Raw genomic sequence first — 23,759 nt, 5'->3', positions numbered from 1 at the left:
CCCCCTGGAAACCGCAAGACAACAGCAGCTGAATGACTTGCTGTTCATGATGGAGAAGTGTCCAGGCTGACAAAATACCGTAAATGACAGCACATCCAGAAAAGGGTCCCCTGGGCATTCCCACAGCACAGGGCCAGACTGGCCCCCTCCCCTGGACCCCCCTACTTTGGCCATCCCAGCTTGATTTGTTCCACAATGTTTGCAAAAAGTCTGCCCACAGGTGGGGCTGGTGCCTGGCTTTGTTCTTCTGATCTCATGCCTGCACCCTTGGGTGCTGTGGCTCCTCAGGGAGGCCCAAGGCCATCTCTCAGCTCGCCTGATCTGAATTTCACTTGGTGGGCAAGCAGTGCCCCCAGCTGGCCAAAGGCCGAACGGCACCTTTGCCCCACAGAAGTGGAAACTGCCAGGGGGCAGCTTATAAGCAGAAAACCTTAATGGGGAGGAGCCAAGAGGTTCAGACCTACTTGGGACCATCTAAGCCAGCCTCCCGCTTCCCACTGTGGTCACTCCGATGCCTGCAAAAGCCCAGAAGCAGGGCAAAAATCTCCTGTGGCAAAGGCCTCCGGGAAGTGGCATTCAGGGATAGACTGTGCCTGCCCCTGGAGGTTTGTCGTGAGCTAACAGCCATCGACAGCCCTCTTCCTCCTCCTCCATGGAGATATCCAGTCCCCTTTGCAAAGCCGTCTCGGTTGCTGCCCGCCACCACATCCAGGACCAGCAAATTCCAGAGGCTCTGACTTCCTTTTGTCTCCCTGCCCGTCAGTTACAATGGCTAAGCCCCCCTCCCCATGCCATCTTTACAAGAGAGAAACGCAGGGCTCTCCTTTCTCCAAGCCACGTAGGGCAGGTGCCATTCCATCAGTCTTCGCAATGGCGGTAAATTTCCTTGTGGGACAGCTGCTCTGCCTGCCCCGAATCCTTCCGGCCCCCCTCTTCTGTTTCTTTCCCAGCCCCACAGGTTCCTTTTCAGATGTGGGGACCAGACCAGGACACCTTTGTGAAGGAATCAGACTTTGTGGTCTATGTCTGGACTGTTGCCGGGCGCCTATTTTCCTATCTGCTCATTGGGGGGAATTGCAGGGGGAACTTGGAAACCTCGAAAATACCCCGAGGCTCAAAGATCAAGGGAGAGAAAGCTCCATGTTGGGTTTGTGGGGGGCTTCTCCCAGCTAAGGGGCTTCTTGTGGCCCCCTGGGGACGGGATGAGATTGCCAAGGGGAACCTGTAGGGAGACAGACCACTCAAGGGGCTAAAAAGAAATATTTGCATGCCTGGGAGAGGGGCAAGGAAAGGCTGCTACTTGAGAGTAAGGTCCTTGGGGAGTCCAGAGAAGGTGGGTGAGTTTTAATATTTTGCTCTTTGGCTTTGATATTTGAAGCCATGGGAGGGAGAGGAGAAAGATGTCTTTTGCCTCTCTCCTGCTGAGATCCAAGAGCAAGCCTGGCTCACGGTAGCAGCATCTCCCTTGGACGTGTTGTAAGAATTTAAGGTCTCAAATATATAAATTAAATGTTCATAAATGTACAAGGCCATAATTTGAATTAGGTGCTGGAGGAGACTCTTGAGAGTCCCATGGACTGCAAGAAGATCAAACCTATCCATTCTTAAGGAAATCAGCCCTGAGTGCTCCCTGAAAGGACAGATCGTGAAGCTGAGGCTCCAATACTTTGGCCACCTCATGAGAAGAGAAGAATCCTTGGAAAAGACCCTGATGTTGGGAAAGATGGAGGGAACTAGGAGAAGGGGGCGACAGAGGACAAGATGGTTGGACAGTGTTCTCGAAGCTACGAACATGAGTTTGACCAAACTGCGGGAGGCAGTGCAAGACAGGAGTGCCTGGCGTGCTCTGGTCCAGGGGGTCACGAAGAGTCGGACACGACTAAACGACTAAACAACAACAAAATTGACAAGGCAAATTCGTACATAAGTATATAAGCCACGTGTCTGAAATAGTACAAGAGAGCAATCCTGAAGCTATTTTGACTCTCCCAAACCGACCTCAACTATTTCTCCACAAGGAGGAAGGAAATTGGAAAAGCTTTCCAATGGTCTTTGGATTGTAGGGGCTTACGCCTCCCTGCAAATACAATCTGGCAAATATCTGTTAAGCTGAGCACACTATAAATATGGGTAAGAGATTCAGGAATGAAGGATTTACCCTCTCCAAGGAATGGCCAGGCTACCCAGAAAAGGCAATCAGATAAGGCCTTATCAGGAGAGAAGCAACACACTCCAATTTCTGCTGGGGACCACCTCTTTCTGTGATGTATGGATGATGTTTTTTTTTGGGGGGGGTTGGTCTTTTGAGCTACAGGATGGGCAAAAAGTTTTTATAAGAGCTTGCACACCAAAGTTCTGGGTTCTCTCCTCCCTCCTGCGTGGGGGGAATGGGGACCCTGTTGCAACAGTTTAATAAAGATCAGGCTTACTAGCCGCTTTGCTTCTCAATATTCTCTGGCTGGCCTCTGTTATTTTCTCCCACTGATAGGGAACCCACTTAAAGCCTTTATAGGGGCTCTTGGATATCCCATGATGGGGAAAGGAGCAGGTTTTTCTTATAGCAATTGCAAGGGGGGGGAATCTTTCCTACCTAGCATGCAATTTTCGCAATAAACGTCGCTTTCTGGTTTCCCTAAGCTCAGAGTCTCCGTGGGATCAGATCCAGGCAAAGTGTGCTCCTGCAGCAGGGAAAGAGTGTTACGTCCCACTTCCTGCATTGCTGGGGGTTGGACTAGAGGACCCTTGGGGGTCCCTCCCAACTCTATAGCTCTATCATTATCTGATTCTGCACCCTTCTCCAGGGGGAAGAGCAGGAGCTGTGAGCCAGATGAAGCCCCAGCTGCCCTAGGGAGGAGGACCCACCCCTAAAAGGGGGGGAAAGCAGGCACCCTCCAGGACCCACACGCAGCAAAGATCACGCCGACCGGGTCCCAGGGCTGCTGTTGCCTTTATTCCAGGGTGGCTTCCTTGTGGCCCAGCTGAGCTGCTGGGGGCTCAGCCGGGGGGCCAGCCCATCTGACGCCCGCCCAGCACGTGGAGGTGGAGGTGGTAGACGGACTGGGACCCTTGCTTCCCGTCGTTGATCACTGGAAGAGAAGAAAGGGCAGAAGCATGATTGGGGGGGGGGTGGCTCCGATGATGCAGGGAGAGCGGAGGGGAGAAGGGCCCCAGCCCAGGAGGAGGGAGGGGGCCCCACAATCTGGCTCCAGAGGGGCAACTTGGGGACAGGAAAGCCAGGCCTCGGCTCCTGGCGGACCCAGTCCCTCTGTCTGCGTCTGGCCTACCTCGCAGGGCTGCTGTGCAGAGGGCAGCATGCAGTGGTCGCCCAGGTCAAAGGAGGAGGGCAGCTGGGGCTCCCAGCGAGGGTTGTTCCAGGGGGATGGTGCCCCCCTCAAGAGGCATGCGGGATTCAGAGGGGCACAGCGCCCCTTCCCAGACTCCAAGGGGGATCAGGCGTCTTGGGGCCACGGGAGGACGACGTCCCAGAGAGTCTTCACCCAGAGGGAGACCTACAGGATTCCAGCCAGCCTCCAGGGCAGATCAAACCCCCTCTCTAGCGCAGGGCAGAAGGGCAGGATTTTGCAGGGTGGGGGGCAGGGTGTTGGCGTTCTGGGCTGCTACTCACCCACCCGGTAGCCGTCCTTCAGGCCCTCGGCCTTCGCCATCCGACTGGCCACCACCAGCAGGTGGCCCAGGAGCTGGGGACAGGGGAGGGGAAGGCGTCAAGGGGTGGCTCAGAGCCCCACAGGGCCAGGGGGGGACCCCCCACCCTCTGCGTTGCATGCAGATTCTTCTTATTATTACTGTATTTATTGATTTTTATTGTGTGTGTGTGCTTTATTGGTTTTAAAAGAAAAAAACATAGCACAACAAAGAAAAACACATCAAATATGTAGTACTCAACCCAAAGTAATCCGAAAAAGTGTTTACACTTCTTACATCCAAAACGGAGTTAATTATTCACTAATTCTAGTATGACTTCCAATCTCCCCATTGTGGTTCCTAAGTTTCCTTTCACTGCACACTGAGATTAATTTCTCCTAAACACTCTTATCGTTTTGCCTCTGTAACTATCTCTTTATTCATGCAGAAAATGTTTCCAAATCTGCTACAGAATTTATGTTCTAGATCAGGCATCCCCAAACTGTGGCCCTCCAGATGTTTTGGCCTACAACTCCCATGATCCCTAGCTAAGAGGAGCAGTGGTCAGGGATTATGGGAATTCAGGTAGGTAGCCGTGTTGGCCTGACACAGTCGAGATTTTATATACAGTGGTACCTCGGTTTATGAACACAATTGGTTCCGGAAGTCTGTTCATAAACTGAAGCGTTCATAAACTGAAGCGAACTTTTCCATTGAAAGTAATGGAAAGTGGATTAATCCGTTCCAGAGTACTTAAACTGAAGCGTTCATAAACTGAAGCGAACTTTCCCATTGAAAGTAATGGAAAGTGGATTAATCCGTTCCAGACGGGTCCGCGGAGTACTTAAACTGAAGCGTTCATAAACTGAAGCATGGGTGTAATTGGTTCCGGAAGTCTGTTCATAAACTGAAGCGTTCATAAACCGAAGCGAACTTTCCCATTGAAAGTAATGGAAAATGAATTAATCTGTTCCAGATGGGTCCACGGTGTTCATAAACCGAAAATTCATAAACCGAGGTGTTCATAAACCGAGGTTCCACTGTATGTATATATATATATATATATATATATATATATATATATATATATATATATATGGTATACAGTCGTACCTCGGGTTACGAACACCTCGGGTTACGAACTCTGCAAACCCAGAAGTATTTTCACTGCGCACGCATTCTGCACATGCGCAAAGCATGGAAATTGCGCTTTGCGCATGCGCAAAATGGCACTTCAGGTTATGACCATTTCGGGTTATGAACTGCATCCCGGAACGGATCGTGTTAGTAACCCGAGGTACCACTGTATATAATGTCCACCTTAGAGACCAACTAAGTTTGTTCCGGGTAGTATAAGCTTTCGTGTGCATGCAAACTTCTTCAGATAAAATTTATGTTGTTACAATATTGTTTTAAGTATTCTCTATAATATACATTCCACTGAAAAAAATATTGTAACATAGATTCTTATTCTATATTCGTATTATTTACTGATTTTATATACTGCCCTATACCTGGAGGTCTTAGGGCATTTCAAAGAATAAAATCAAGATATAAAACCACAAAATACATAAAAAATAAAAACAAGAAGCCAATAGCTCTCCGCCCCCACAAAAAAACTTACTTTAAAAGGGCATAGGATTTCAATCAGAATCAGATCAACTAAAGGCCTGGTTGAAAAGGAACCTTTTTGCCTGGCGCCTAAAGGTGTGTAATGAAGGCACCCTCAAATAAAGAGTCCTCAAATAAGGGACAAAAGGGCTTTGGGCACAAGGGAGCATTTATAATGTGCCCTAGGCAATTTATGGACCTAATAGGTATCTAAAGCCATTTCCACATAACAAAGTACAGTAAGTATTTTATCAAAGTAATTGTTGAACTGAAATTCAACTAAGAAGAAGTCTATTAATAGTGAAATATAGAAATGAGCAAAGCAGTGATCTTTGAGGGAGCAGGCTACCAGGCGGGGCCCATGACTTCCATCATAAGAGCCTACACAACACAAAACACGGCTGCTGTAGGTAGGCTTTATTTTATTTGTTTTTTATCTTATATTTTGGAAATGTACATCCTGTTTTTTCCCCCTTAAATTTTTTTGGGGGCCCTCAAGAGAGTGGGGCCCTAAGCTAGAGCTTGTTTAGCTTAGACGTAAATCTGGCACTGGTCCTTGGCGCCCGTGACGTTTGGCAGGAGGGTAAGGGAATAAATTGCAAAGGCAGGTCCCTGCCCCAAGGAAATTACATGTGACGTTTCCACACATGGGAAAGAAAAGGCGCTCCCTCTGGAATACGGCCATAATAGAGATTGTTAATTTGAGATTCCAATGAGGACTAGAACCCCCCAGGTTCCTTTTCTATGACCTGCCATTTCTCCCTATTGAAGCCATCATTTCCAAACAGCTGCCCTCTCCCTTCTGAGCCAGGCTGAGGAGCTCTGGTCCCCCCCCCCCACCTGATCCTTGAATGCCAGTTCCCTATTGATCCTCTCCCCCCTCCCCCCTTTGAGCAGGGCTGGCCCACCCCCACCCCCCTTGGGGCAGAACCTGGGCGCCCTTGCCCTCGCTCACCTGGGCATCGCTCTCTGCCACGTGGCTGATGCGGGGGATGGGGCGCCGGGGGATCACCAGGAAGTGCACCGGAGCCTGGGGGGCCACGTCTCGGAAGGCCACGCACTGCGGGGAAGGGAGGGGGCAGAGTCAGGAGCCTGGTAGGGGGAGGGAGGGAGGAGGTGCCCACGACCCTCAAGCGCCCGGTGCCAGGCCTCTTTTGCCTGACCCCAGAGGGGCAGAGAAAGGTGGCCGGACATTAATGTATTTTTAATATTTTGTTGGAAGCCGCTCAGAGTGGCTAGGGAAACCCAGCCAGATGGGCGGGGTATAAATATATTATTATTAGTATTAGTATTAGAATTAGTATTCCTTTGCATGTTCAGAGTGTGAAGCTGGGCGACTTGGAAAAAAAATTTTCAACCAAACTGCTGGACTATGCTGAAATGGGAAAACTGACCAGGAGACTCCGGATTCAAGAGGATAATGACTTTTAGAAAGAAAGGGCTAAATTCATAACTTATTTAGGAGACCATTGTAAACAAATAAAGACATTAGCTGGACTTTAAAAATAACTTGTAAAGAAACAAAAGACATGGATAATTTAGAGAGATGAGAACTGTGGGGAATGTAATGATATGTAGTCTTAGAAAAAGTATTTCTCTCTTTATTTATTTTTTAAAATTAAATTTATAATCTTTATTATATTATTTAAAATTTACAAAGAAAACATATATTAAACATTACATCCAAACCCTTAAAACTAAAAAGAGGAAAAAAATAGAAAACGAGTAAAAATAGAAAAAAGGAAATAGAAAAAAAGGGAAACAATAATTGAAAAAAGGAAAAGGAAATTAATCAAGTACACAAAGTTAGAAAAAGTATTTTAAGGAGCCATGCAGGGGGGGCAGGGGGAAGTCACGAGATTCAGAGAATCTCATATATGGATATGGTAAAAGTTTCCCCCCAATTTCATTCTTTTAAATTTGTTCTTGTAAAAACCAATAAAAAAATTTCAGAGAGAGAGAGAGAGAGAAACGATTCTGGCACAGCAGCCTGGCACAATCCAAGCCCCTCACAGCCCCTGCCCCCCCAGCCCCCCTCCAGTACCCACCTGGTCGTCCTTGTAGATGATGTCGGCTGGGATGGAGCCATCCAGGATCTTGCTGAAGATGGTGGGTCCGGGCCCCTCGGCCGCTCGCTGGGCCTTCTCCACCTCCCCGTCGGGGGGCCCCTGAGTGGCCACAAACGCCCTCGGCTGCAGGCAGACAGGGGGAAAGGGGGGCATCAGCTACTGTGGGCAAAGGCCTTGCCAGTCTCCGGAGGGTGGGCAGGCTATGGAGGTGGGGAGCCCTCTGAGCCCCTCCCAACCTGGGGGAGGGGGAGCACCCCACATTTTCGGTCTAGCCTCTCCCCCCCCCCTCTGCACAGCACAGGATGGATCACAATCAGTGATTTTTTTTCAAAATTGGATTTTTAAATTTTAAATTGGATTTTTAAAATAAAATGCTTTTGAATGAAACATCTTTCTAAAGATAGTTTTCTATTTACGGTAAGTTTATAGTCCAAAGGCTATTCAGCAGGAAATAAGGATTTGTTTTAAGTTTTTCATTTGTGCTAAATCTCAGTCTAAGGTTGTTGTTGTTTTAAAAAAAATCGTTTCACCACATCAGTTAACAAACATGGAGACACATGCTATAATGTTATTGTTTTAGTTAAATAAATTGTTTAAATTGTGATTAAGGAAATGATTATTTTTCTCCTTCCAATAAAGTACAGCAGAAAAGTTGTCCAAATATAAACAGTTAACTTATTAAAGCTCACCATAATTTCATATACTGGTTACAGGTAGGTAGCCGTGTTGGTCTGGATCGAAGTAAAATAAAAAAAATTCCTTCAGTAGCACCTTAAAGACCAACTAAGTTTTTATTTTGGTATGAGCTTTCGTGTGCATGCACACTTCGTCAGATACCAGGTATCTTCTTCAGGTATCTGAAGAAGTGTGCATGCACACGAAAGCTCATACCAAAATAAAGACTTAGTTGGTCTTTAAGGTGCTACTGAAGGAACATAATTTCATAATTCTCTTTCTATGTATTTTTAATAGTATAACTACATCAGTAATTTTTGATATAACTGTAAAAACTACTCTGAAATTTTAATATTCCCAAAATGAAACCTTCATCTGGTTGTAAATATTAAGATCATACCAGCAAGAAGGAGTCTTTCTGTAAAAAAAATGATCAAAATCAAGTCTTACTGACTAGTGATTGACATTGTGATTTAAACCTATTTGATTTAAATCATACCCACCCTGGCACAGCACCTTTGTCGCCTTTTCTGAACCTTTTCCAGCTCTAAGAGGTCCTTGGGGGTGGGGGAAGACACCTGCTTGGCATGCAGAAGGGCCTGGGCTCACTCCCTCCTTCCAGACCCTCCTTCCAGATAGGGACTGGGTGAGACCACCCTGCCGGAACCTCGAGAGCCCAAACTGCTTTTCCACATGGGGCAGCAGTGGCCTAGTGGTTAGAGCGCTGGACCAGGGTGCAAAACCCCACCTTGCTGACTTGGGGGGTGGGGGTGAGCAGGTGCTTCCTCTCAGCCTAGCCCACCTCGCAGGGTTGTTGTGTGGACGAGAGGGCCAGGCTGGGAGCGAGCCTACCTCACAGGACTGTTGTGAGGATAAACTGGGGAGGAGGAGGAGGAGGAGGAGGAGGACCACCCAGGTCGCCTTGAACGCCTTGCAGGAGAGAGATGCAACAAATGAGCCTTGCGCGCCCCCGCTTCCCCGCGCGCGTGCCCGCGCCCCTCCCGTCCGCCGCTAGAGGCGCTGCAGCTGCCCAGTTCTCCTTCCAAAGCGGGGGGGCGGAGAGGAGGGAGAGAGAGTTAGAGACGCTCCCCGTTCCTCCGCGGAGAGAGACAGGCAGGCGGGCCCCCAACTGGCCCCCCAAGTGAGGAGGGTCTGGAGCAGCGGGGACCCCCCTCCGCCTGGGAGGAAAGAAAGACCCAGGGGGCGCGGGGTGGGGTGGGGAGGCGAGAGAGCCCCGAAGGGGCGGGCGGGCAGGAGGAGGACCCAGGCGTCCGGCGCCCCCGTACCTGCTGCAGCCGTCCAAGCAGCCCTCGTCGGAGCGCCCCCCGCACCAGCGCCGCCGCCGCCATGCCCGCTCTGCTGCCTCCGGAGCCCCGCCCCTCGGACGCCTGGGTCCACCCGCCCCGTCGTTAACCCTTCGCTCGCCGGAGACCTCTTCTCTGCAGGGGGCACATAGTTAACCTTCGGAACAGGAGGCAGTCAGGGCAGGGCCGGATTTTGGTTGGCCCTTTCCATGTCCAGCTGCCCTTTGCCATTGCCGCCAACAAATGGTCGCTGTTTTTTGTGTTGAATATATGCTATATGAAATAAAAAAAATTCCTTCAGTAGCACCTTAAAGACCAACTAAGTTTTTATTTTGGTATGAGCTTTCGTGTGCATGCACGAAATGTTTTTATTTTGCATGCACGAATTTTTTTGTTTCGACTCAGACCAACACGGCTACCTACCTATAACTATATGCTATAACTTCTGAAGAAGTTATATGCTATAACTATATGCTATAACTTCTGAAGAAGTGTGCATGCACACGAAAGCTCATACCAAAATAAAAACTTAGTTGGTCTTTAAGGTGCTACTGAAGGAATTTTTTTATATGCTATATGGTAATTGATGGACCTCATAGGTATCTCAAGCCATTTGCACACGCAGAATATGGGTACCCTATAAACTGAAAGGAGCAAACCAGGGATATTTTAGGGGGCAGACGAGCAGTCAGGGCCCATGACTTACATCATAGGCGCCTACACAACACAACACACTGTTCATATATAGTTTATTATTTATATATGTTAATATATAATTTATTATTTATACCCAACCCATCTGGCAGGGTTTCCCCAGCCACTCTGGGAGGCTCCCAACAGAATATTAATAATAATAATAATAAAGCAATAAAATATCAAACACTGAAAAATTCCCATTTCTGTCAGAGGCAGAAATACTTCCGAATCCCAGTTGCTGGAAACCTCAGAAGGGGAGAGGGTGGCTTCTGTCCTCAGATCCTCCTTGCATCTAAGGAATTAGATGATGTGTAGGCAGCAGCCCATAGAAGCAGAGAGCTGTACAGTTGGAAGGGACCCTGAGGGTCATCTAGCCCAACCCCCTGGAAGTCCCTTCCTGGAGGAAAGGCTGGAAAGGGCAGAGGAATTATTTATGGATGCAACGAGGGCAGCAAGGACTTTGCTGGCCCAAAAATGGAAGCAACAGGAATTGCCAACAATTGAAGAGTGGCAGATGAAGATGATGGAATTTGCAGAACTGGTGAAGCTGACAGGGAAAATCCGAAACCAGCGTGATCAAGATTTCCAAAAGGTGAATTGCAAACAATTAGCAACACTAGCAGGACTGACTGAAGAAGACTTGTAATGTTGATGATTCATACCTTTTTATATTTATATTTATATTATTTATTTTTAGTGGTACCTCGGTTTACAAACACAATTGGTTCTGGAAGGCCGTACTTAACCTGAAGTGAACTTACCCATTGAAAGTAATGGAAAGTGGATTAATCCGTTCCAGACAGGTCTGCGGAGTACTTAAACTGAAAATACTCAAACCGAGGCGTACTTAAACCGAGGTATGACTGTGTTTATCGATGGCTTGAAGTTCGAAGCCACCAACATGAGTCTGACCAAACTGCGGGAGGCAGAAGAAGACAGGGGTGCCTGGCGTGTTCTCGTCCTTGGGGTCACGAAGAGTCGGACATGACTAAACAACATATTTATTTAAAAATGTGATAATCAAAATGGATGAAATGTAAACAGGAAGAGGTACAAATGTGATGATATAGTGAAGAATTAAGCCAGGCTTCCTCCACCTCGGCCCTCCAGATGTTTTGAGACTACAATTCCCATCATCCCCGACCACTGGTCCTGCTAGCTTGGGATCATGGGAGTTGTAGGCCAAAAACATCGGGAGGGCCGAGGTTGAGGAAGCCTGAATTAAACTGTAACCATGAGGCGGGAGGGGGAGAAGTCGACCAGCTCATATGAGCAAAAAATAATGTGAAAAACAAGGATATATTTACAAACTCAATTTTATATTATATATAATATATATATATGGAAAGGGCAGAGGCGGCAGGTTTTGTGTGCAGTCCCCTGGGGTGGGGGAACAGGAGGACCCAGCTCTGTGTGTGGCGGAAGGCCCCCCCACCTACCCCGGGATGAGGCCCCCGTGAGGAGGCGGGAAGCCACGAGGCTCAGCTCAGAAGCCCATGCGCGGTCTCTTGCGGGGTCCCTGGGAGGAGGAGACGGGGCGCTGGCTCCCGCGGCTGGAGGCCTGGCTGGCCGGCAGATCGGCCGGGGGCTCCTCAGGCTCGTCAAAGCAGGCCAGGTAGTTGCGGAGGGTCTGGCGGCGCTCCTTGGGGATCCCGCGGGTGGAGAGGGTCTGGGACGAGAGCAGCTGCGAGGACGAGGGGGAGCCCTGGGAGGCAGCACAGGGGGCTTGGGAAGCAGGCGGGGAGCCCGGAACGGAGACGCGGGGCTCGGGCCCAACGCAGGGGGGTTTCCTGGCAATGGCGGCAGAGCCAAGAGAGTAGAGGCTTTCCGAGTCAGTGGGGACCTCGCTGGGGGTCTGGCTGCTGGCTGCCCACCAGGAGGAGTCGCTGGCGTCCGACTGGTAGCTGGTGGTGGAGGTGAAGCTCCCCGAGAGGCTGGGGGTTCCCCGCGCCCTCTTGAGCCTCTGCCGCTGCTTCCTCAGCGCCCGCTGCTTCTGCGCCTTAGTCACGCCCAGCTTCTCCTGCCACCAGTCGGCCCAGCCGCCGGCCCAGGAGGCGGCCAGGCGCTGGCCCAGCTCCCCCGGGGGGCCCTCCTGCTCCAGGTCTGGGGGCGAGGGGGCCCTGCCAACCAGCTCCAAGGGGCACACGGCCCGCTTCTCCTGCATGGCCTGGCGCAGGCGCTGCCGCAGGGGCTCCCCATAGAAGGGAGCCTGATCCCCGGCCGGCTCCTGCAGCTCCCGGTGAGCAAAGAGGCGTCTCTGGCTGAGGACGGCCGGCAGCCGCGCCCGGCCCTGGGCTGCCTCGGGGAGACGCTTCCAGTCTTTCCGGAAGGCCCTGAGCCAGCGCTGGTAAGCGGACGGGGCTTCATCAGGGCCTCGGTGGGCATCCTCCTTTTCCTCCTCCTGCGGGGCTTCCGGAGCCGGCTGTGGCCCCTCGGAGGCTCCTTCTTCTTCCTCCTCCTCCTCCTGGTGGAGCAAGGGCTGGTAGAAGAGATCGCCGGCCTCGGAGAGCTGGAAGACCAGCAGGGTCTGACTCTGGCCCTGCTGGCCAAGGGCGGCTGCAATGCCTGGGGATGGAGGGGGGGAAGAGAACCGTCAGTGGGGGACGCACTCTGTGGAGGAAAGTGGGCACAGCCAGAGTCCGGCCCCTCATTTCGAGGGGTCAGGAGAGCCCAGAAGTCACATATTCAGTCGCCAGATTTTACACTGCCATGATGTATCCATCCAGCGAAGAATGGTCTGCTACAATTCCATCCTAAACTGAAGGCTCATATTGTTAGATCCGCGCTTCTGAAGCTCGCCTCATATAGCTGTGTTAACTGATCTTTTGATTTTCCTTATAAATTTTTACTCACCCATTACCTATGCTTAACTAAGTATTCTATTCATATGTTTAAATCTACGTTTGGTTCTTGCTCCCATTTATTTAACAATTATTCTCTTGGATTCATACTGTTATGCTATTCATTTAGATGTTTTGCTTATGCTGGTCTATGACCGTAATAAAGGGAAAGGGGTCAGGTCTGGGCTGCGGGGCACCTTCCTTCACAAAAGCACAGATAAATACATCTGTCCACACCGCTCATAGAATCACAGCATCTTAAAACTCGGTAGGGGCCCCCGAGGGTCATCCAGTCCAACCCCCCGGCAATGCAGGGATCTCAACCAAATCACCCCTGGCATATGGGCATCAGGCTCTGCTTAAAGACCCTTCCACTCTCAAACAGCTCCTACATTTCATACCTTTGTTAAAAAACCAGAAGCTTTCCTTTTGGGGTTAGTTGGGGAAGAGATACCAAAGTGGGATCAGAAGTTATGCATGTCTGCAACTATTGCAGCAAGGACTTTGTTAGCCCCAAAATGGAAGCGGCAAGAGACACCAGCGTTAGGAGAGCGGCAGACAAAAATTATGGACTCTGCACATTTGGCGAAACTGAGCGGGAAGATCCGAAACCAAGGGGATCTCAAGCTTTCCAAAGAGCAACTGGAGTAAATTGATATTATATTTGAAAGATATTATATTTGATATTATATTTGAAAGAATACTGTCAGCAATTAACAACACTAGTAGGGTTGTAAGCAGATTTGTAATGTTCATGATATGTACCCTTTTACTATTACTTAAAATCAGAGACTAGAAGGAATAAGGTGAAAGGGAAAACTAATAAATGCTAGGATGTAAAGATACACCGTAAATTGGGAAACCATGAAGCAGGAAGGAGGGAAGTCGATGCTCAGATGAGCATTTTATAAAGTGAATGTCAAAAGTAGGTTTAAATTGAGGGGGGGGGGATGGAAAAGCAATAAAAATATTTTAAAAAACAAACAAACAGCTCCTACATTTCCAGAGCTAAATTACATTAATGTAACATTTCAAAGCCGAATGGTCGATTGCTAATTAAAAGTAATTCCCTGAGCTGCCCAGTGGTTTTCAGTTTCCCCTAAGCCCTGAAAGCTTTTGACACTGGTGGGGCCACCTCTCCCTTACTGCTTGGGGACACTCTGAAAAGAATTCTCATTGGCTAATGAGACAGGATTTCACCTTGCAAAAGCCATGCTGGTTCTGCTTCAAGCAAGGCTTGTTCTTCAACATACTTGCCAATTCTCTCTTCAGCAATACCTCCCCACCCCCCACCCCGGTTTTCCTGGACATGGCCCCCTCTTGGTCCCTGTGCCCACCGCTTTCTGACGGATCAATGAAGTCCGCCCTTTCTGTCGGATTTTGAAGGGTCTGGTCTGCACATCCCCCCTTGCTCACCACTTGGGGGGTGGGCGTGTGTCTAAGCTGCTTCCAGGTCTTCTCAAGCCCCCGCCCCCCACGTACCTGCAGTAGGCAGGGCGAGACGCTGGCGCAGGGCCTCCTGCTGGATGGGCACTTGCACAGGGAAGTGGGGCAGGCTCTCGTGGATGGAAGGGACCTTTCGTGGGGGGCCCCAGAGCTGGCAAGGGGTATCAGCGCCACCTGGGGAAAGAGGTGGGTCAGTCGCCCAGCCCACAACCGCGTCTCCCAGCGCTGCCAGCCCCTCGCGACCCCCAACCTTCCTCCCCTCAAGGATTCACACCTCCAGAAAAGCTCTGCAGCAGCAGGATCAGGCCAAAGGGGGGGCCACCCAATCCTGCATCACTGACGTTGGGGGGCACCAGCAGATCTTGCATCTCTGTTGTGCTAGCTGCCACAAACCCAAGGTCTCTGGTCAGCCGCTCAGACCCCAGTAAGTGCCTATGCCAATTGGGGGGCAGTCTGGTCCACTATTCCCTGCACCCCCCCCCACCAGCCCCTGCCTCGCCCCCCCACCTGCGTACTGCAGCAGCAAGAGTTCTTGGTCGTGGTGGGAGCCGAGGAGGAGCTTGTGGCTGCGCTGCGGAGCGTCGGCCGGGCTGAGGAGGCCATAGATGGGCGGCCGTCGCATCATGTGCTCCCAGCTGAGGGCTGGCACCAGGGGGAAGCGTTCGTCCAGCACGTAGACCGAGAACTGCGGAAGAAGAGAGCAACATTCACAGCACCTACGACTCCTTGAACTGGGAGGGACCCCGAGGGTCATGGAGTCCAACCCCCTGCAATGCAGGCCCCATGCGCAGGCCTAGCCTCCCGAGTCCAGTGGGAGTGTGGATGTGTCTGTGCATGTCCTTTTCTTTTTTTAAATTTTATTTTGCAATATAATATACAAAGAAAACAAAAAGAAAAAAACAATCACATCATCTTCTATACATACATTCATATTTGGCTGTACATTTTTTTACTATATATTCGTGTGTTTGGCCTTATTTGGGTATCTTACTTTCTTTCTTGTTGTTTTGATACAATAAAGTTTTCTTGTTTTGTTTTTTACTATTTCAGAAATTCTTTTCTATCTTTCAAGTCAACTTTATGAGCTGCATTCTAAACGTATCAATACATTTCTTTTTGAACAATAATTTGCCATGTATTCCTCTACGCTTTCCTTATTTTTTTTATTGATCTGTAGTCTAGTTGCTGCCGTTATTTTTGCCAAATTGATATATATTGATATATATTGATACCCAGCTCTACCTCTCTTTCAAATCAGAACCAGTGAAGGCGGTGAAGGCCTTGTGTGAGTGCCTGGAGGCGGTTGGAGGATGGATGGTGGCTAACAGGTTGAGGTTGAATTCTGACAAGACAGGAGTACTGTTCGTGGGGGACAGGAGGCGGGAAGGTCTGGAGGATTCCCTGGTCCTGAATGGGGTAACTGTGCCCCTGAAGTCTGGGAGTCATTCTGGACTCACAGCTGTCCATGGAGGCACAGGTCAATTCTGTGTCCAGGGCAGCTGTTTATCAGCTCCATCTGGTACGCAGGCCGAGTCCCTACCTGCCCGCGGACTGTCTCGCCAGAGTGGTACATGCTCTAGTTATCTCTTGCTTGGACTACTGCAATGCGCTCTACGTGGGGCTACCTTTGAAGGTGACCCGGAAACTACAACTAACCCAGAATGCGGCAGCTCGACTGGTGACTGGGAGCGGCCGCCGAGAGCACATAACACCGGTCCTGAAAGACCTACATTGGCTCCCAGTACGTTTCCGGCCACAATTCAAAGTGTTGGTGTTGACCTTTAATGCCCTAAACGGCCTCGGTCCAGTATACCTGAAGGAGCATCTCCACCCCCATCATTCTGCCCGGACACTGAGGTCCAGCGCCGAGGGTCTTCTGGTGGTCCCCTCGCTACGAGAAGCCAAGTTACAGGGAACCGGGCAGAGGGTCTTCTCGGTAGTGGCACCCACCCTGTGGAATGCCCTCCCACCAGAGGTCAAAGAGAACAACAATTACCAGACCTTTAGAAGGCATCTCAAGGCAGCCCTGTTTAGGGAAGCTTTTAATGTTTGATTTCTGTATTTTAATGTTTTGTTGGAAGCCGCCCAGAGTGGCTGGGGGAACCCGGCCAGATGGGCAGGGTATAAATAATAAATTATTATTATATTATTATTATTATTATTCACAAAGTTTAGTCTGCCATTCTGCTATTGAGAGGACGCAAGTCCATGATACACACACACCCCAAGCTTGGGAAGGCTCCAGAGACCCCTGTGCCCCTCTCTGGATGAGGATGAGGAAAGGCCTGGCACTCACCTGAGTGACAACGAGGTGCTGGTAGGGCTCAGCCTGGCCCAGGTACTTGCAGAGGACCACGCGCTCCCCCTGCTGGCAGTCTGCCTCGCCCCCCACTTTGAACAGCTCCACGCGATGTTGAGAGGACACCTGGGGGGCAACCAAGAGGAGCAGCCTGAGCCCCAGGGGAGCAGGGTCCCCTGACGCAACCCCGGGGGTCTTCCCCCTGCCCAGCTCCTCTCGTTTTCCAAACCACGCCAGGACCCGCCTTGAGTGGGGGTGGGGGCAGCAGCAGGAAGTGCAGAGCCCCCTTGCAGCATCTCCTTTTCACGCCCCCACCCCGGACCACCTTCCTCCCCCCCCCCCGAGTCTCACCCTCTGGTCAATCCCCACCAGGCCGGTACGGTCGGCAAAGCTGAGCACCCGCGGGTGGGCAGTGAACTCGCTCCATCGCCAAGGGGAAGGGTCCCGGAAGAACAGGGTCTCGCTGTCCTGGTGCAGCCGCTGGAGCCTGGCAGGGAGGAGAGGGCATGGTGGACTGGCGCAACTCTTCCAGCAGGGGGCAGAGTCTGGGTCACCTGCACTCCATGCTAGCCTCAGGGCACCAGCCCAACACAGCTCGGGGGGATATTCAGAGCCTGCTGGATCTGGCCAGGGGCCAACTATATGCTTGTGAGAAACCCACCAGCAGGATCCTCTTTTAAAGCCATCCCGGTGCCTCCTGTGGCAGGGAGTTCCACGGGTTAACTAGGTGCTGCACGAATAACTTTCTTTTATCCATCTTGAATCTTCCAGGAAGGTGGCCGGAGAACAGACTGGCTTCTGGGAGTGGGCCCAGCGTGGCTGCCGGCATGGCCCCTGCCCTGTTGCATTGGGGGGGGGGGAGAGGTCTCCCTTTCTAACCCCTCTGAGCCTGCAGATCAGAAGTGCATGCCTGCGTCCCCCGGGGCATCTCATTACCTGGCCAGGTTCTCACAATACTCAAACATGAAGCCCCAAATACAAAGACTGAGCCATTGCCGACTCCAACACTTGACTCTCTTTCACGGGAGGTTTTTCAACAGGGTCAAATAGGCCAGCTGCCAGGACCTGTTTAGCTGAGGTGGGGGGCTGGACTAGATGACCCCTGGGGACCCTTCCAACTACACAATGGTAAAAAAACCCCAGCCCTTCGTTTATTGGAAGAGAAAGTCACACAAGGAATTTCAGCGTTCTCTGTTTTGCCTGTTTCTATGGCCTCGTTTCGAGGGGCCGGAAATCGGAAGAACTCTTTTCCAAAGTAACTTCTCATTCCCTTTCATGGCCTTGTCTTCCTCCTTTCCTTTTCTCAATGCAAAATGTAATGCTCAGGGGCTCTGGAACCCTCCCTTTGCCCCACTTGGAAAGCAGAGGAGTTTGAAACCCCTTTGCCCCCCCCCATCTACATTCCTCCCATCCCACCACCGCTCACCCTGTCTCCACATTCCAGGCATAGAGGGCTCCGCTGTGGGTGCAGAAGGAGAGCTCGCCAGGCAGGTGGGGGCTGCAAGGGAGACAGGAGAGGCATCAAGGGCAGGGAAAGCAGAGACCCCCGGCCCCCTCCCCAGCCTTAGCTCCAGCCCCAGGCCTGCCCCACTGCAGTCTCTCAAGCCCCGTTCCATCTTTGAGTAGCAAGATTTAGTAGCGAGATTTATACCCCAGTAGACTTGGTTGCAATAGAACTGCGAATGAATATTAAAAGCATCCAGTTAACCATGAGTAATAAAGAACATTTAAAGGATGATTAGCATCAGCAATACACATAAAAAGGGAGTTCGCTGCCATCCGGAGAATGGCTGGCTGGGACGCAGCACAGCAGGGCCTTCTCTGTGGTGGCACCCAGACTCCCCTCCCCAGGCGATTTTCTGTGGGCTGGCAAAACTTCTCTCTTTTCTTTCCAACAGCTTGATCTTATAATTAATTTCACAGTGCGGCGCTTCTTCGTTTAGAATTGATCGAAGGGTGATAAATCCAATTTGCACAGAGGGCCAAGGGGGTGGTTGGGGTGGGTCACTCAGAAGAGTCTCATGGCCCCGGGAAAGCCGAACAGACCCCTTTGATGAGAGGGGCCAGAGAGTCGAGGAGGCTGAACCCAAAATATAAAAGGTGGGAGAAGCCTCCGCCCTTCCCTCTTACCTGACTGCGATGGAGGAGCAGGGGGTCTCTGTGCCAACCACCTGGAGCAGGGCGGGGGCTCCTCCCGGCTTCATCTTCCATGCGCCGCAGTGGTAATCTGAGCGCACCCCAACAAAGTCTGCGCTTGGGGGTGGGGGCAGAGCAGAGAGAGCGGGCTTAGCACCTTCGGAATAACACGGGGGGAGAAAGGGCAGCGATTTCCGGCGGACGCCTCACTCACCAATGCCGCCCACCTTGGCGGCTGCCACTTGCTGGACCCGGCCATTGAGCTCAAACTGGGCAGGGCGGCCCCGGGTCCAAGGCCTCAGGGAGCCGCTGGCGGTGGGCTTTAGAGCCACGTCCTGGAAGCCTGATGAAGGAGCAGCTAAGGAAGGGGTTCGGGGGTCTCGAGGGAGAGGTCTTTGGGGCAGACGGGTTTGGGGGAGGAGAGAGAGACACCACCCAGAAAACCCACATGCGAGTTTCACGGAAGGCCAGCGCTCTCCCTCGCCAGCTGGCTGCTACTACCAAGCGCTTCTTGCCCCCGGAAAAGGATACAGAGCTGGTTCATGGCCTCCCCGGAGGGGTACACCAGGCAGCCCCTGGGCGACGGCCCCCCGCTGCCCTCTCTGGGCAGCCAGGCCAAGGCCCCCCCGGTTGGGGTCTCGTCAAAGGAAAGGCGTCTCCACTGCTCTGCCAGGTCCTCATGCACCCACTCGGCCATCAGCTCCAGGGGCAGCTCAAAGAGCCAGTCTCGGCACAGGCGCATGATGCTCTTTTCCTCAAAGAAGCTGCAGCTGCGCGGAAGGAAGCGAAGGGAAGGGAGGCGTCAGGAGCCAGGCCTCGGCTCTTGCCATTCCCAGGTGAGCTACGGAGCCTGCAGGGATTTGCAGCACCCGGGAGAATGGGGACACCAAGTTGGGTTCCATGGGGGGGGGCATGCACCCTCCTCAGGTGTAGACGCTCATCCCCAAATGGCACCTTAAATCTAGATTTGGGTCAGTGGAATGTCGAGGTACCTTTACTTTTTGCACTGACATTTATTATTATTATTCCTTTCATTTCATAATAATAATAATAATAGTTTATTATTTATACCCCACCCATCTGGCTGGGTTTCCCTAGCCACTCTGGGCGACTCCCAACAGAATATTATAAACATGCTAAAAACAGGGCTGCCTTCAGATGTCTTCTAAAAGTCAGCTAGCTTCATTTTATTTCAATACCGCTTTCTATTTCAAATAATAAAATATCATAGAAGCTTAGAGTTGGAAGGGACCCAAGGGTCATCTAGTCCAACCTCCTGCAAATGCAGGAATCTCGGCTCCAGCATCTCGAGGCAGCTGACAACACCTTGAACGATGAAATAAAACAACCCAGAATAAAACAAATTCAAGCTTGAAGGAAAAGATTCTCTAAGAGGCATTTCACTTCCCCCCTATTTATTTGCCAACTTGATTTCTAGAGCTGCCCCCTAGCAGCAGAAGGACACTAGGAAGCCAGAGTGGGGCAGGGGTTCGAGTGCTGCACTAGGACCTGGCAGATGAGGGTTCGAATTCCCACCCAGGGGACTCTAACCTCCCTTACAGGGTTGTTGTAGAGATTAACTGAGGAGGGGGCGAACCGGGTCCTCCTTGGAGAAAGGGGTGGGACATAAATGCAAGAAATAAGCTCTCCTGCTGAGCTGCTTAAGAAAGCTGGAGGGGCCGGCCAGAGGGAGGTGCCAGTTGCCAGCCTGGCATGCAGAGATCTCCCCGTGGTCGCCACTGGAGCCGTGCCAGATGCAAAACGCACCTGGCGCCTGGCTAATTTCTAACACTCCATTCAGGACCTCCAAGCTCAGAGCCACAAGGTGTCTGCGAACATCAGTGGCTGAGGAACAGCCTCAAGGCCCCCCCTGCCCACCTTTTGCCCCCCCCCCCCAACTGGCCAAGGCGAGTTGCTCACCTCACGGCATCAGGGGCATCAATGTGCTTCAGCAGGTGGCTCACCTGGATGACATGGCGCCGCTCTTTCTTCTGCAGGGGATGGAAGCAGCCAAGAGGGTCAGACAAGGCCCCGGGAAAGAGTCTCACTCTCTCCCCCCCCCCCACTTCGGACTAGCCTACCTGGCAGGGTTGTTGGGAGAGTTTGAGAACGCCCAGCAGAACTTGCTGCTGCTCCTCCTGACGGAGGGGAAGAGAGAGGGGCAGCCAGGAGGGAACAGAAGAGAGCAGGGAAACCAAGCATGCCTCAAGTCATGGCAGCACTGCAGCCTAGTGGTTAGAGTGTCGGACTGGGAGACCAGGGTTCGAATCCCCCACTCGGACATGAAGCTAAGCAACCTTGGCCAGTCAGTACCTCTTGGCCCAGGCCAACCCAGCTCACTGGGTTATTTTTTGGGGGGGGGGTTAAAAGAGGAGGGGGAGATCCATGTATTGTTTCAATGAAACAAACAAACAAACTCCCTGCCTGAAGGAGGCTCCTCCCTCCACCAGCATCCCTTTGCTCTGCCCACATGGCCACACGCCAGGGGGCAGGACCCAACTCTCTGGGCGGTCACTCACCCGGACTCGCTCATTTCCCATGTGGAAGTTGTCCTGGAGGAGCTGGCCCATGGTGCCAAAGGCCACGTCAGGATAGTCCACAAAGAAGGCGCCCAGCTGCGGGAGAAGAGAGGGGACACGCTGGGCCTTTGCTCGGGGTCTCACCCCCCACAGATGCCCTCCAACCCCCCCTCTGGTGGCCCCCTCTTAACTACCTGCTCTGAGAAGCCCAGGGGAGCCTGAGCACCAGTGTTGGTGGCTTCCGCGGAGCGCATCATCAGTCCCAGTGCAAGGAGATCTTGGGGAGTCACGGGGGGCACCCTGCAGCCTGGGAGAGAAGGAGAGTCCATCTGCCACTGGCACAGCGGGCACCTCTTGGGCACAGGCTGATCGCCCTGTGTTTGGTCCCCAACCCTCCCGCCTGACACCCCAGAAGGCAAACGGCCAGCTCACAGGAGTTGCCCATAACGCAGAGCATGGCTAAACTGTGGAACTCCCTCCCACTGGAGGCAGGGTGGGGATGGCCACAACCTGGACGGCTTGAAAAGAGGACTGGATCAATTCCTTGAGGAGGAGAGGCTATTGGTGGCCACAATGGCTCTGCTCTCCCTCCACAGAGGCAGCAAAGCTTCCGAATACAAGTTGTTGGAAACCCATCGGAGGGGAGAGTTGTGATTGTGTTCTGCTTTCCTGGTTTCCCCCGGGCATCAGCTTGGCCCCTGGGAGAAAACAGGATCCCGGAACAGGACTTTGACCTGGGGAGCCTCCAGGCCTAGAGGCAGTCTATCTCAGTTCTTCAGGGCATTTGCCCACTGTGCCAACAGGATGATGGACTAGACGGGGCTTTGTCTTCCACTCTGATCAGCAGCATCCATGGGTGCCAACTCGGAGGGGCCAGGGGTTTTTGCCCACCCCAATAAAACATGCCCCCCCAGTTGATGGGCGCTGCCCATTCAAAGGACGTGCGTGCACCGTGGCATGTGATCTATTTACCTACCCCACCCCCATATTATTCAGGTCGGTCCCCGGGATCCGGAACAGCCCGGGTTTTCCTGCCCACCCGAGGGCGCTGTCTCACCGGCGTTGGGCGGCGTCAGGGGCAGCGGGGCGGCTTCGCTGGGCGTCCATCTCTCCCCGACGGCCTTGGGGAGGCGGCGGGGGACGAAGCGCGGCGGGTCCTGCGGGGAGCAGAGAGGGGGCGTTGACGGCGAATGGGGGTCCCCACTGCCAGGGCAGGATGCTCGCCAGGGCCCCCACCCCTCCCCCTCGGCCCCTCACCTGTCCGGGCGCCGCGGGGTCGGGCAGCACCTGCCCGTAGCAGCCCCACCCGGCCACCAGCGGGTTGGCCTGGGAGGCGCTGCGCTGGCGGCTCGGCGGCCCCGCCTGGAAGTAGCCCGGGAAGAGGGCGCTCGGGAAGGCGGCCGCCGCCGCCATCGGGGATCGAACTCACAGCCCCGGAGGAGGAGGAGGAGGAGGGAGCCGAACAGCCGAGCGCGCTCGCAGACCACGTGGCGAGCGAGGCGGAAGGAGCGGTCACCGAGGCGGCGCGGCGCCTAGAGGGGCCGGCCGGGAGGGCCTCCGGCTCCCCCTAGCGGCCGGAGGGCGCCGCCAGGAAATGCGTCGCTTTGCTGATGGGCGGGGAGGGGTCGCCGGCAAAGGGACCCTGCTGCCCAGATTTCTATTTTTTAGAGATGCATTCCAAATATCGTTATACTTGTCCATACGTCCATAAGCAATCCGTTCATTAGTTGCGTGCGGGTTGTTTAGAGAGGCAGGCAAGCAAAGAAGGAAATGCAGGAGGCGGGTGAATCTCAGCTGACGCCCATATTTTGCTGGGTCCATTTCGCAGCAATGTCTAGTGCTGTTTTTCTAGAAAAAGACTTGGAATGGCAAGGGTGCCCACCTGGGAGGTGCCTGAAATGAGTTCCCACAAGTTCCAGCTGAAACAAAGCCCTGTGCCAAACAAAGACCCGCCTTGGTGCATAGAGCAGGGCCACAGCCCTCCACACTGCCAGGAAGCGGGCAGGGGCAGCGGGCGCACACCCACATGGCAGGGCTCCCTTGGCAGCTGCCTGGTGCTCTTTTCTGCCCTTCTTGCGTCCGTGAGTGAACCGAGGGGGGGTCTCCTCTGATGGCCTGGGCTGCTTAGAAAGGGCAAGCGGCAGGTGCAAGGAGTTTGCCCTGCCAGCCCAGAAAGGGCCCCATCCCACAAGGATGTCTCCCCATCAGAGCCATGGTTAGGTGATCTTGCGCCCCCTAGCCAATATTTTTATTTATAGACCTATTTTTAGCCGATTTTGCGCCTCTCCCTCACCTGGCAGGCGCCTTCCTCCCAACCATCCTGCAGAGGCTAAGAGGCAGGGCCTCATCCTTCCCCTGTTGCCACCCTCCTCCCATCCTTCTTACTCAAGTGTCCTGCCATTGCGCTGTTTAGGGTATCCCGCTTCACACAGCTCTACAACCTGAGCGTAGGCTGGAGGGGCTCACAGCTTCAGCCCCCGGACAGTCGCCGCTTTGGATTCGCAGCACAGAGCATAGCAGGT

General features: G+C 52.5%; 2 protein-coding genes across 7 annotated transcripts; both read right to left on the bottom strand.

The window, feature by feature from the left end:
• Nucleotides 1-2,928: 2,928 nt before the first annotated feature.
• Nucleotides 2,929-9,351, bottom strand: HINT2 (histidine triad nucleotide binding protein 2). 3 transcript variants are annotated; one of them, XM_035100625.1, is made up of 5 exons: nucleotides 9,284-9,351; nucleotides 7,302-7,445; nucleotides 6,209-6,313; nucleotides 3,626-3,698; nucleotides 2,929-3,086 (listed from the first exon to the last, which is right to left on the bottom strand). In XM_035100625.1, exons 1-5 carry the CDS (start codon nucleotides 9,344-9,346, stop codon nucleotides 2,995-2,997), a joined length of 477 nt encoding a protein of 158 aa, XP_034956516.1. In that variant the 5' UTR covers nucleotides 9,347-9,351; the 3' UTR covers nucleotides 2,929-2,994. The 3 variants fall into 3 exon arrangements, with proteins under 3 accessions (XP_034956516.1, XP_034956519.1, XP_034956518.1); XM_035100628.1 differs by having other exon boundaries at nucleotides 3,630-3,698; XM_035100627.2 differs by lacking the exon at nucleotides 9,284-9,351 and adding an exon at nucleotides 8,012-8,042.
• A 461-nt stretch (nucleotides 9,352-9,812) lies between these two features.
• TAF1C (TATA-box binding protein associated factor, RNA polymerase I subunit C) lies at nucleotides 9,813-23,723 on the bottom strand. Of its 4 annotated transcripts, none has more exons than XM_035100861.2 (14): nucleotides 22,495-22,968; nucleotides 22,295-22,394; nucleotides 21,432-21,544; nucleotides 21,238-21,333; nucleotides 20,639-20,709; nucleotides 19,250-19,488; nucleotides 18,933-19,061; nucleotides 18,713-18,830; nucleotides 18,009-18,080; nucleotides 16,934-17,069; nucleotides 16,580-16,708; nucleotides 14,791-14,968; nucleotides 14,320-14,457; nucleotides 9,813-12,562 (listed from the first exon to the last, which is right to left on the bottom strand). In XM_035100861.2, exons 1-14 carry the CDS (start codon nucleotides 22,648-22,650, stop codon nucleotides 11,484-11,486), a joined length of 2,754 nt encoding a protein of 917 aa, XP_034956752.2. In that variant the 5' UTR covers nucleotides 22,651-22,968; the 3' UTR covers nucleotides 9,813-11,483. The 4 variants fall into 4 exon arrangements, with proteins under 4 accessions (XP_034956752.2, XP_060136412.1, XP_060136411.1 ...); XM_060280429.1 differs by lacking the exon at nucleotides 22,495-22,968 and adding an exon at nucleotides 23,679-23,723 and having other exon boundaries at nucleotides 9,814-12,562; nucleotides 22,210-22,394; XM_060280428.1 differs by lacking the exon at nucleotides 22,495-22,968 and adding an exon at nucleotides 23,679-23,723 and having other exon boundaries at nucleotides 9,814-12,562; nucleotides 22,214-22,394.
• Between the last annotated feature and the right edge of the window lie 36 nt (nucleotides 23,724-23,759).

This window comes from Zootoca vivipara, chromosome 11 (genome assembly GCF_963506605.1).
Source record: "Zootoca vivipara chromosome 11, rZooViv1.1, whole genome shotgun sequence".
NCBI lineage: Eukaryota > Metazoa > Chordata > Lepidosauria > Squamata > Lacertidae > Zootoca > Zootoca vivipara.
The sequence above is the reverse complement of the archived record's forward strand: the minus strand, read 5'-3'. Positions and strand labels throughout refer to the sequence as shown.

Bases quoted from the DNA above. Each gene is read 5' to 3' on its own strand.
- TAF1C (XM_035100861.2), bottom strand. From the start codon at position 22,650: ATGGCGGCGGCGGCCGCCTTCCCGAGCGCCCTCTTCCCGGGCTACTTC. The intron at 19,489-20,638 runs GTGAGCAACTCG...CCTTCCGCGCAG, and splicing joins GATGCCCCTGATGCCGTGAG to CTGCAGCTTCTTTGAGGAAA. The intron at 14,969-16,579 runs GTGAGTGCCAGG...CTTCTTCCGCAG, and splicing joins AGCACCTCGTTGTCACTCAG to TTCTCGGTCTACGTGCTGGA.
- HINT2 (XM_035100625.1), bottom strand. From the start codon at position 9,346: ATGGCGGCGGCGGCGCTGGTGCGGGGGGCGCTCCGACGAGGGCTGCTT. The intron at 6,314-7,301 runs GTGGGTACTGGA...CCTTCCCCGCAG, and splicing joins TCATCTACAAGGACGACCAG to TGCGTGGCCTTCCGAGACGT. The intron at 3,087-3,625 runs GTGAGTAGCAGC...CTTCTCTTCCAG, and splicing joins GAAGGACGGCTACCGGGTGG to TGATCAACGACGGGAAGCAA.